The sequence below is a fragment of the Miniopterus schreibersii genome (genome assembly GCF_964146895.1).
Source record: "Miniopterus schreibersii genome assembly, chromosome: 1".
Taxonomy (NCBI): Eukaryota; Metazoa; Chordata; class Mammalia; order Chiroptera; family Miniopteridae; genus Miniopterus; species Miniopterus schreibersii.
This window is the reverse complement of record NC_138101.1, coordinates 21,513,183-21,526,313: the sequence shown is the minus strand read 5'-3', so window position 1 is coordinate 21,526,313 and position 13,131 is coordinate 21,513,183. Positions and strand designations below refer to the sequence as shown.

Sequence of the window (13,131 nt, the reverse complement as noted above, 5' to 3'; positions counted from 1 at the left end):
TTGATTGGCTGCCTCCTGCACACCCCTGACTGGGGATCGAGCCTGCAACCCCGGCATGTGCTCTGACCAGGAATTGAACTTAGATCTCCTGGATCCTAGGTCGATGCTCAACCGCTGAGCCATGCCCGGCCAGGCTCATCTGTTTTCTTAAGTGTGCAATAGCTTCTGTTACTTGCAACCAATGTGTTCTGATCCAATTAGTGAAACCACAGCTTTCTCTTACTATCTAGGAATACATTCTTGAAAATGAGGCAAGAACACATTAGGAGTGGGAGAATCACAGCTCTTTCACTCCAAAAAGAAAAACAAAAAAAGAAGAAAAAAAAAGGAAGAAAAAAAGTAGTTAAGGAAAAAGTGAAAAATTCCTACAAAGTTTGTAGATTCTATAAATTTTGACCTAAGACTGGTCCATCAGTCATCTCCAACACCCCTTTCCCTGCTGCCTGCCACTGTTGCAGATAAGAGTGGACATGTGAAACAGTTTTAAGCTAATGAGATATAACTGGGAACGTTTTGCTTTCATAATAAATTATATAGTTATGACTAGTGCCAGCTCTTTCCTCTCCCCTTTTCCTGCCCTGAATGTGGACATAATGCTTGAAACAGAAGCAGTCATTTTTGCTGCCATGAGAGAAAGGCCAGGGAATCCCAGACACTGGTTCTGGCACTGCTGAGCTAAACCAACGTGGGTTGCTGTCTATCTTCATTCTTTCCATTAAGTGAGGAAAAAACAAATTGCTATTTTATAAACTACTATAAGTTGGATTTTGGTTACTTGCACCCAAATGCATTCCTAACTGATTCACTTAGTAAATATCAAACACCACCCATCAGTATAGACTGCTGGTCAAGAGAAAAGGCTATGGAATTAAATTGCTTGGGCTTGACTCCAGGCTTTGCCATTTTGAGCAACAAGTTACTCAAGTCCAAGTTACTTTAAACCATTGCTTACTTCATTACAGAACACAAGGTATGGTATTATAAGCATACCCTGTATATACCTTGTATAAGCATAAGAACCAATGAACTCAGAGGTTTATTGTAAATATTAAAAGAAATAATTCATATAAAGCTGTGAGCATAGTGCCTGACACTTAATAAATACTTCATAAATGTTAACTAGTAATAATAATAATAATAATAAAGTATATTTTTAACACTAAGAAGTAAGTTGGCTTTTGTTTTTTTTTCCTGTTGGCAACAATGAGAAGCCTGTTAACATGAATCGAAATACTCATGATTCATGACTGTATGCTTTCATTTTTGGTGTCTACATTGATTTACTTCACTTCAGCAATGGAAGCCAATGGCAATTTTATACCACATGAAGACAGATGTAAGCTGATGATTAATATCATTCTTTCATGGAAAAAATCACTACCTATGTGATTAAGGAAAGTTAATACATTTAAGGGTGACAGCTTCTGACTCAAATTTACAATACTTAATATGCTCTGACAGCTGGTAATTGACTAGCAAATGAAAATAAGTGTGAAATAAATCTGGAACTTTTTGCAGTATAATAAGTGACAACTTCAATTGATTTATTAATAAAGCTCCTTTGACACTGAGCTGTGACCTCCTGATCAGCTGCAAATAATATTTATCAGTGGCAAATACTCAAATGACTAAGCATGCACATTTAATATAAAAACCACATAAACTAAATGTTCAACATGAATTATAAATATATCTCACCATGAGTATTGTTTCCACTTTAAATGGCTTTAATGTCACATATTTGTGAGACCATAAAGTAGGCAGAATGGATCTATTCAGATCTTCCCTTATCAAATATGGTTATTTTAAAGCTTTTTTCTCACCCTCATGCCATGTAACCCCTACCTCCTTTATCAGACAACTTCACATCCTATATACAGAAAACAGAAGTCATTAGATGAAAACTCTCTAAACTTCCTGCCCTCTCCCCCTAAAATCTCAGAAGAATGACCTTCTCTGGTAACAGCAAATCAGACTTGGCTTGATCAAGAGGAATGTCGAAAACTCAAGTGGAGATCATTGAAACACCTATAACCACTGTGTAGACCTAAGAACATGAAAGAATGCAAGATTCCACTAAGTTCAAGGTTCTTTAAGTAGAAAAGACATTTATATACCTGGTATCTTATTTAAAGATCTTTCAATAGAAAAAATATTTATTTATTTATTTTAGGCTATAAAGTTCAACGGAATCATTAGACAGAAAAAAATGTACAAATTTTAGATTCCATAGAGTGAAAAGGTCTTTAACATTTAGATAGAAAATAAATGAACCTGTCTTAAAAATCAAAGATCAACCTGGTTGTCCTATTTCCTTGAGTAGACCAAGATTCAGGTACTGTGTGTATAACATGTGTCTAGGCATGTGAATGATGAGAGCTGTGACACCAAACCCTGTTTAGGTTTTGTAACTCATGACACAGCTTCTCTAAAAAGGGATTCCATGTGATATTTGGGAGGATGTGAATTGCTCTGGATTGCCTGTAGCTCTGTCAAAGTATTGGCTTGAAAATGGCCTCAGTTATTTCCAGGTAATTTTCTTCCTTGGTGAGTATGGATCATCCAATTCCGGTAAGACTTAAAAATAAATACAGAAAGGCTTAAAGCATCAAAGTCAGGCTATTAAAGTTTTGTGCATATTTGGTCTTTTCTGTACTACTAAGGTTTAAGGAATTTGACCAATTGGAGCATCAATGTTTAAAAACCAATTAAAATGAATAAATGAATTATCAGACTTCTGATTTTAAGTTGAAATCTTCCAGAAATTATGCATCTAAGAGGTCTTAAGACCCACTCTATGAATTTAATGTATTTGTAACAATTATTAAGCACTTAGCAAGGTTTTGTTTAAGTAGATAAATGACGTACTTAAAAAGGAAATAGAACATATTAAGTTTATAGACGCTGTTTAAAAATATTTAAATGTGTTTAAGTTGGTAAAAAGGGCCAAGCATTAATCAAAAGCCCTTGAAAGTGATTGTTCAATTTGCTAGGTTTCTAAATAAAAATTTGTGAGGTAACTATAAGGCCTAGGGAGAACTGAAATTTTGAATTTGTAGCCATAATAAATTGAACACTAATTGTTTAACCAAATGAAAAGTCTAGGCAGTCCTTTTTATGCAAAAACACACTGGCTTACACCAAAAACCCGTCTAAACACAAATTAAAGATTACTGCACCCCCACTCACGATGCCTTCCTTCCCCTCTATCACTATGGAGGTGATGTCTTCCTCTTAGTTCCAATTATCACCTCCACCTCAACCCCTTTGGGCCTGGGTAGGTTGGTTTTCCCTTTTCTCCTGACTTTTCAACCTTTCTCTACTGGTTACTTTCAATCACATTCTCGATTCCTCCATCTTAAAACCAACAAATGCAAATCACGATGACATAACGTTTCTTTCAAACCTAACCTATTTTCTGCTCCAAGTCTTTCTTCACCTCCTAGAAAAGGTGCCTCCCTTCTGTATCCACCCTCTCTTCACTCCTCCACCCACCACAGTAACTCTCCCATGGCCACTACTTCATGAAACCATTCTTGTCACGGTCACAATGACTTCCTTTTTTTGTCAAAGCCATGGACTCATTTTATTTCCCCACCTCTCAGTAGCATCTGCAGATTAACCATTTTTTTCATTCTTAAAATACTCTATTCTCATGGCTTCCATCCCTCATTTCTGACTCTGAATCTTGGCTCATCCTTTAGTACTTTGATTTCAGTTCACTTTAGAAAGTTTCTACATGCATGTTGTGACATTATGGGGGCTCCTTGGATTAAATTACAATCCAAGTGCTGCCAACATTCAAATTAAACATGCATATTTATTATCTGAATCTCTATTAACACCTGATGCTTTGCTAATTAGCATATTGAATTGCAGAAACACGTTTTAACTGGTAAACATGGTGGACTGTTAACTAGCATTCTGAATATCTGAAAGGGGTTCTAGATGGTGAAATTAAAGGTATTTGAGGTTTGTAGATGCTTAAATATATTTCTGAGTCTCTTCCTACCTTTACATGAATAGGGTATAAGAAAGGAGGTTGTCCTGTGCTAAATGGTCTTCCATCCAGCTCTGAACTCTGGGGAATTCTGGTTTCTCAATGCCAACTATAAGGGAAGAAAACCCTGCCACTTGAATTCTAGGCATTTGCCTTGAGTGAACCTTTCACTCAGGATGGTGGTCAGAGGACCTAAAATGACAGAACAATGGGATGTTCTCAAGCCTGCCTGAGAAACAGTTCTCATGAACTGCATTTAACACTTGTTAATGTTTAACTTAAAAATGTCAGTGTGGTACAATGTGATTTGAGATTTAATTTCACTCACTGAATGTAGTCGTGAGATTGTGGAGAGAAGAAGTAATTCTTATCATCTGAACTTCTTCGTTGGCTATTACAACCTATCAGAAAGAATCTAAGAGCTGTGTATGACCAAATTGGCTTAGAGCCTTCTAGGGCCAAGTCCTTGGTCTTTGTTCTTTCTTTCTTTTTTAAAATAAAAGCTGGGCAATCTCACCCATTCCCATTACTTAAATAATATCCAAGTACTCATGGCCTCCAGATCTCTCTCTCCTGACCAAATGTTCACAAAATCTCTTTACTTAGATGTCCCATAGCATGTTCAATACTGAACTCACCATCTTCTCAATCTTACGTGATCCCCCAACTAACTCTCTCTGGGTCCTAGTATTAGTGGTTCCCAAACACTGGTCCACAGACTGACTGCAAGAGTATCATGTGGGGGAACTTATAAAAATAGAGTCTTGGCTTCTACTGTGATCTTTTGAATAAGGATTTCTCAGGGTAGAGCCCAGGAATCTGAATTTTTAACAAACCTCCCAGGTGATTACAATATGCCACCAGATTCAGGAAGCACTGCCTTATATGACTAAATGGCACCAGTATCCACCTAGCTGCTCAAGCCAAAAACTGAGTGCCATCATGTTGAGCAGGCTTGAAAGGGGAAATACTCACACAGAATTGGAGCAAACTCTACTCAATCATTGAAGAGGCAAAAATCTGCTATCAGCATGTCTTGGCCTATGTTCATTCTTCTTTGTCTCCTTCCACAGCAATTTTATGACTTAAACGTTCTGCTTTTCCTTTTCTAGGGAGAGAACCATCCGGTGATAGTCTATGTTTTCCTCAGAGAGTACTTTCTGGAATTCTTTGCCTTCATAATTGTCCTCATGCATTGGTGTTGAACAGTAGGGATGACATTTTTTTACTCTTAGGCTATATTTCTTGGTGTTAAGAATTTAGGGACATTTGATATAGATGGGATCTTTTGGGGGGCAATGGACTGGTATATAATAAGACCCTATGAGATCTCTGGGGATAAATGTCACTCCTGATTAGCACCCAAGACAACCATCACTGAATTGAGGCTGAAGACTTTCCTGATTCCTTAAGATTGATTTGAGAGTTCCATCTAAGGCTTCCTTGTGCCGGTCCTATCTAGTACTATAGGACATACAATAATCACTATACCATACTGCCTTCCCCAACTAGACTGTAGGCATCCTGAAGATAGTTGCACCACTCAGATTCCTGGGCATAACACATAGTGCCATGGGACTGATAGAGGCCTCAGAGAATCTAGTTGAACATGTCTCATGGATGCGATAGAGTGGATTCCTACAGGAAGCCTTAACTCGATGGCTTCTAGCCTATACATTAGAATGGATGAGAAATAGAAGGAGCACCAAAGATGAGGGAGCTTCTCTGAGTGCACAAACGGTGAATGGTGTGATCCTTCAAAGCAGAAGTGCCAGCTGAGCAGCTGGCAGAACCACTGGCCTCTTCTTCTCTATGCCCTTCCTGGCCACACCACCCTCCCTGCCAAGTTATGGCCACCGTGCTGACAAGGCAAAGGTGAAGCTAATAATGAGGATTTTAAGGGACCTCACACCCAAAGTAACTATGCAGATACAAACCACTTAGAGAAAGATATACACATTTAAGCACATTATTACAAAATGTGGTGCGTCCTAGAAGATACTGGTTGATAATACTTTCTCAAAGGCTATTCTACTAGTTTTTTTTAAGCAGGTGTTTTCCCATAGAAGTTTTTTAAAAAGGTGTGATGAGATGCTTTTAGGCTCAGATATCCCTGGGATCAAATAGGCTTTTGAGTTTGGCTGTTTTCCTATAGGACCTGCTATTCCTCGGGGGTCTGTGTTCAAGATCCAAACAGTCAACTTGTAAATGAACTTTTGAGTCAAGATTTTTTTATAGAGTTCATCCTCTTTTGGATCAGAAAAAGGGTTGTTTTCATCACTGCGAGAGGACTTCTTATAAGTGTCCAACAAAGGGCAAATAAAATAGAGCAAATGAATAATTCTTGAAGATGAGGCACAAAACTGACTTCTTCTAATATTAACTTAAGATAAAAGAATAGGTTACCAAGAGATAGACTCTCCTTTTCTGGTAATTCTTAAAAAGATACTAAATTTGCAACTACCTAGAAAAGGTTAAACATGACCGGGGTGAAAGTGATATCCTTTCGAACCAGCCCTATCGGCTTTCTGCCTTTCTTAGAACAAACACACTCACAGGTGTTCCTCCCACGCCTTGGCTCTACCTGATCTCCCGAGGGCAATGCCACATGGTCCCAACTCTGTGGCCAATATTTGCCCTTCCATCCAGATACTTTGTGATACTTCTTTATAGACAAATGCTCACCTTTACAAAGTCCTTGAAAGCTAACAATGTTGTGCATGGGGAGGAGAGGCGTATCTGTCTGCCTGTCAGTTCGTTCTTGCAGCATCAAGGAGGTTTATAAAGTGCTTTCAAAAAGCAGGATCCACTCAATTTGCTCAAAAAATTTAACAAGGCAGATGCACAGGGGCATACTAACTTTTTATTGTGCTATCTTGAGTAACAATTTTGCTATAATTATTAGAAGTTTGAAATTGAAATGTATAATCTAGGCAGCAGGAGCATATATATTTTGAATTAGTGGAACTTGTGTAGTTTCTTTAAGTCATCTCAGGTCAGAATTGTGTGGCTAAGGTGTATTTTTCTTATTGAACAAAGTTATTTATTAGCCGTAGAACTTATAATAAAAATTGGGAACTAATGCTCCCTGCAAGAGAAAGATAGCATGGAGGGAAAATGGGTTCCAGAGTCAGGTATACAGGTATTTATAGGTATAGTAGATACGAACATGTATCCTATTGGTTCTGTTTCTCTGGAGAACCCAGGCTAACACAGACCCTGTCGTCAGTATTTTTTAAAGCTCTTCCAGTGGTTGAAATGCTCAGCTAGGGTTGAGAACCTCAAGTCTGTGAGCTCTTAATCCCTTTTTGGGTCCATGGGTGGCTTCAAAGGGTCTGTGAACGCTCTGAACTCAGAAACAAAATTGTGTGTTTATGTTGACTATATCCTGATCCAAACTCCCAGCTGACATCCTTGCAAAATAATTGTTTGGTTTTGTTTAAATATCTCCAGTCTTGGAAAACACCCTCCTTTCCGAGAAAGCCCATCACATCTTAGAACAATTCTAAGGAGCCCTGGCTGGTGTGGCTGTTGGTTGGGCATTGTCCTATGCACCAAAAGATTGCTGGTTCGATTCCTGTCAGCTGTTTCATGTTTCGCTCACATCTGTGTTTCTCTCTCTCTCTCCCTTTCCCTTCCTCTCTCCCATGGTAAATATCAGTAAGAACTTAGGTTGAACTAAACCAAATGAACCACTCCTACCAGATTATTCTGTTCTTTCAGGAGTATTTCGGGTCCAAGTTCTGCCTCAAGGCTGACAGCATCAATGCATTCGGCAAGCACCTCCTCGGTCACTTCTCCATTGAGGGGTGGCTCCATGGCACTGGTGTCTTCAGGCAGCTCAGGGTGCCCAGTGTCAGCAGTCTCAGCACCCTGAATGGCTTCATTTTCAAGCACATCTCCTTTGGGGTCAGCCAGTGTTGGCTCATTTGAAATTGTAGCTGAATCACAGTGCACTTCTGCATCTTTGGGTAAAGAATCACTATTGGGCATCTCAGTAACTTCTGCTTTGTCTCCAGTGGCTACAGTGTCACCAGCATCATCAGACATTTTATTACCTGTCAACATGATTACAAACAAGAACTTTGTGCTTTAATCTGAATTGTTGAACTTTAATTCAAAGCCCTGAATAATTAAGTCTGCAGGAGTAAACTTTCTTCAACTAATAAGAAACTTTATGTAACCTTGGGGCTGACTGTGTCAATATCCCAAAGATATCAATGTCCTAATCCCTAGAATCTGTGAATATTACCTTATATGGCAAAAGGGACTTTGCAGGGTGATCAAATTAAGGGTCTTAAAATGGGGAGATTATCTTGGATTATCTGAGTGGGTCCTAAAGGAAATCCCAAGTGTTCTTATTAGAGAGGGACAGAGGGATATTTGACTACAAAGAGGAAAAGATGGTGTGATGACAGAAGCAGAGGTTGGAATGAAAACCTTGTCAGGATTGGTTTAGGAGGGAGGTTGGCAAACTACAGCCTGCTGGCTAATTCTCACCCTTCATCTATTTTGGTAAATAAAGTTTTATTAGAACACAGACATGCTCATTTGTTTACATATTGGCTTCTCTCACACTGCAACAACAGAGTTGAGTGGTTGCGACAGAGACCAAACATGGTCCACAAAGTTGCAAAGCCTAAAATATTTACTATCTGGCCCTTTACAGAAAATGTTTGTTGACTCATGGCCTAGGACACTGCTTGACTGCCAGGCCTAAAGAGTTCTCTGTCCTAATTTTTCCTATGCTCAGCTGACTTTCAGTTGCATGGCCATAAGGAGAATGGGTCTATGAGTAAATGATGCTAAAACATCACTTTTATTCCTATTTTTAGTTCATCAGAACTGGTCATAGACACTGTCTATTTTAATTTCTTTGTAAGATAATTTGAAAATCCTTCTTATTCATCTGGATTATTAAGAAGCTCCAAACTATTTCACTTTTCTATAAGCAGGAACATAACCCTAGCTGTGATAAACATTTGTGGCCAAATAAAAAGCATTATGGACACTTTGCTGTGTGTGCTTTGGCCTAAAAGTATTATGATACCATTCATAATGCTAAAATACTTCAGCATATACCAGGTGACATGTGTGTGGGTTGTCATTTACGCCTTGGGGGTAGTTGGCTAACATCTGAAGTGGCCTATTCCCGAATATGCTTTCCAGAGGTCTTTAGTTAGCATTTCAGCATCTGTAAGTGAGAGTTCACCTCCTGAGAGGGTTCAACTTTCACCCTCTCAGGTAGGTACTCCAGGGTGTATTAATTAGCATAAGGGATTTAAAAAATCATTTTCACTGATGAAATGGCAATGGGGCTTAAGATAGGTGGACTGGCAAGAAATAATATACAGGTTCTTCCTGCCCTTCCATTACCAGAGCATAAGATTACATTGAGCCTAGTAGCTTATTGCCCTGTGGAGTAGAATTTTTCTAGTCCTTCTAGCTGATTGCAGAGAACACCAAAACCTGAAGCTGATGAGGTTACCTGAGTCCTCCCCAGAGGCCTAAAAGAATAGAGCTAGGACTTTATCAAGCTTCCAGGAACAAGCTGTATAACTGAACCCAGTTGGTAGTATACATGCGAGTGTGCGGCAGAATTCTTTCCAAGAACTGCATGGTAATATCACTCTTGGTAGGGAGGTTGCATGGGAGGAAACCTACAGCCCTCATCCATCTCTCATGGCCAAATTGCCTTAGGTAAGTTCACCTCAATTCTAGAAAAACTGCCGCAACAAAACCTCTCGTCTCTGCGGCTTCTCTGCATTCAGCCAGCAACACGAAGCCACTCCTTCAGAAACACCCAAGAAGTCAGCTCTACATTGTTGAACCGATACTGTTAAAAATATTTATGGACAACTTATAAATTTAATAAAGACTATATTTTTACATCTATTTATATAGTAAAAATACTCACTGTAAATTCAACCCTACGTTAACTTCCAATTGTATGTATCTCTAATCTATTTACTTTACCTGTTACAGGTCTACAATTCCCCCTACACCAAAACCAAAACCAAAACCAAAACAAGAGATTTTTATGGTTTGTTTTGGTAGACCTTTATCTACTCTAGATGTTATTATGACTGGAGAGATGCAATCATTTTTAAGACTGTGCCCTTTTGTCTGAAATCATCAGAAATTGTGTTCTAAATACACAGCTGTTTCTGAGCAGTGGCTGTTGGAGTCCACCAGGACTACAGCTGTGATACATGCTGTTTCCCGGGACAGCCCCCATCTCTGCCCGGGTGCCCCATAGGCAGTCACACTTCAAACTCTCTCCCAATTTACAGTTTGGAACATAGATCACTGCAGCTAAGTTTGGGGCTTTAATGCTGGGGAGACTCAACCCACAGAAACAAGGAGGCTTCTTCAGTGAACTCCAAGGAGAGGAAGGGTGGTATATAAAGAAGTCTTTGTGGGCTGGGAGTAAGTTTTTTCATGAGTAAATTCAATCATTACCTAAAATGCTCCCAGAACTACGCTAGGTACTGGAGCAGCAGCATCACAGTTACAAAAATAACTTTAAAAGAGAAGACATGATTACTCTCCTTCAGGGAGTGAATAATCCATTTATATTTTATTCCTGGTCAGTGAAGGCCCGGGAAGTGATTTCTGCTACCAAGAAAAAGTGAAGTGATGATGCAAAACAGCATATCAAATAAGGGAAAGATGAACCAGACTGACCTCATGCAAGGGAGAACCTTCGAAATGGCTCTGAAATGGTATTTAGGCACGATGGGATAAGAGTATACGCACACGTCCAGCATCAGAAATGAATTCTAGGGATTCAGGATGGGCATCTGTGTGGCCAGGCCAAGAGCCCACATGGAACAACAGTGAGGGTAGGAGGGATGGTATTCTGAGGTGGACAGAGCTATGCTCTGGTCCCACCGTCCCTTTGTGGGCACACAACTCACTCAACTCCTGTTGGGCTTCCTCACTCCCTCCTCTGTAAAGTAAGGCTGGACAAAATAATCTGAATACTTTGTTCTCAAACACCGGACTGATGACAGAGAAAAATGAGGACAAGATAGCCAGTTTTTCATCAATCTAAATTTATTAAATATATAGGACTGCCTTCGTCTTCCAAGTTTAGGCTTCATGCTTTTCTTGGTATTAAACTGTCTTTCATTTTTATGAAATAGTGGGGTAGTGGATGGATTTTTTTTTTAATGGCTTTATTTGGCAAAAGAAGAATTTGGTAATACAATGACTGGTGGACATCACTTTCCCCAATTTAAAAAAGTGCCAGTCAGTAAAGGACCAGGAAGAACAACTCTGGATGAGAGGTTCTCAATCAGTTTGTAAGAGTTCCCAGGCCCCAGTCTGTTTTCCTCCAGTCTAGCCTCCACATGTCTGCCAGGTATTTTTCTGAAACATAGAGGGGAACTATTTGTTTTCCTGCTTAGAAACCATTAGGTTTAAATACCTTTGCACAGCATCCCTGGCCCCTCATAATCCAGCTCCAATCTCTGCCCGCCTCCTGCAACTCTCCACGCACCCTAATTCTTGCCTCACCAGACTTTCCATTAGAGGAGCCCACACAGCTCATACACCTTCCCCCCTCGGTGTCTTTGCTTATGCTGGTTCCTCTACCCGGGATGCCCTGCCTCCACTGCCTGGCAAACTCCTATTCGTTTCTCAATGCCTAATGTCACTTCTTACTCTGAAATTTTCCTAATGTGCCCTGCTCCTTCTGAAGAATTAATTGCTGCCTCTTCTATGTTTTTGCAATGCTTCTTGTGATATTTCTACTGCATTTATAAGGAGTATTTATTTACGGAACTGAAATATATTGTTTGGTATTGATTAAAGAGAAATAATGTTTGATTTAAGCTGGTTTTATAAATAAATGACTAGGTATATGGACTGAATTGCTGAGATTCAGGAAGACCCCCCTCCCACCCTCAAATTCCTTCTGCATTGGCTCACTTGTGCCTTAAATTCCACCCTGAAAAGCTCATTTCTTTGCTTAAAACTTGCAATATGAGGAGTTTATCAGATTCTTTCCTGAGCTCAGATTTTTATGGAGGAAAGGAAGGAAAGAGCATGGAATGAATATAAGTGAGGCAGGAAAGGAGCCACCAGGAAGGAAAGAGGGCAGAAAGAGGCCTCTGAGGAGAGAGCGGTCTCGCCCTCAGTTGCCTCGGGTTGGCTGAGGTCTTCTGGAGTTCAAGAGACACTGATTTTAAAAGCCACCTGTTTGAATCCCTCAGGATGTTTAGGGCGGTAATTGAAGGTATCAGTGGGGCACAGGTAGAGCCCTCACAGCCCACACAGAGATGTCTTCCTGCTCTAGGAAAAGGCAGTGAAGTTCAGGTGCCTGACTTGAAAGGGCTGAGATACTCGCCCCATTCCAGGGGAGAACGTGAGAAGACTGGGCGGGTGGGGCTGGGCTGGGAGTAGGGCTCAAAGCTGCGAATCCAGGTGGTGCTAGCTTGGCGTGCTGGCTGGGGTGCAAGGGGAGGGCTGATGAGCTCGGGTGCGAGGTGAAGGCCTGCCCTCGGTTTTCCAAGCCCAATAGCAGGCGAAACCCAGGATGGAGGCCTCTCCCTTACCAGGACCTGCTCCCTCCGTGGCCCTGGCAGCCCGGACCCTGCGCCCTGCCTCTGACTCCGACCTGGGGCACTGGGGAAACTTTTTCAGACTTGCTTGGTGCTGGGACTGGATCCATCGGGAGCTCAGGGCAGGCTCCGCGGAGGTTCCCGCCGGCCGAGGGTGCAGACCCGGAGTGCGGGCGTGTGGGTGTGTGCATGAGCGTGGACCCGGAGCGACACACACTCACACACACACACTCACACGCCCGCACCCACGCAGGGCCCTCGGCCGCGCCGCCCGCGCCTCCCCGGACCTTCACCCCCAAGCCCGATCCTCCAGGGTCCCGCGCCCGGGGACAAGTCCCTGCCGAGGGTTTCTCAGTAACGCAGCGGGCGGGATTCGGGGGGGCCAGGGCAAGGAGCGACGGCGAGGTCTCCCCACCACCCGCTGTCCCCGCCCGCCCGGGGGAAGGGGACAGGGAGAGGGTGCCCCGGGCTCTTACCGCTCTGGCGGCCGAGTGCGCGCGGCAGCGCCGGGCGGGTCCCGCCCCGCCACGTCGGCAGGGCCGGCGGGGACGCGGCCGCGGGGCG

General features: G+C 41.6%; 1 protein-coding gene across 2 annotated transcripts in view; it reads right to left on the bottom strand.

The window, feature by feature from the left end:
• Positions 1 to 13,131, bottom strand: part of FAM114A1 (family with sequence similarity 114 member A1) — a 48,357-nt gene extending 35,226 nt beyond the window's left edge. The window contains exons 1-2 of one of the 2 annotated variants that reach the window (XM_081147543.1): positions 13,044 to 13,131; positions 7,703 to 8,058 (exon numbers count right to left, since the gene is read on the bottom strand). In XM_081147543.1, coding sequence (XP_081003669.1) covers positions 7,703 to 8,050 — 348 coding nt within the window. In that variant the 5' untranslated portion in view covers positions 8,051 to 8,058; positions 13,044 to 13,131. The remainder of the gene's footprint in view (positions 1 to 7,702; positions 8,059 to 13,043) is intronic. The other variant, XM_081147542.1, reaches the window with a different exon arrangement.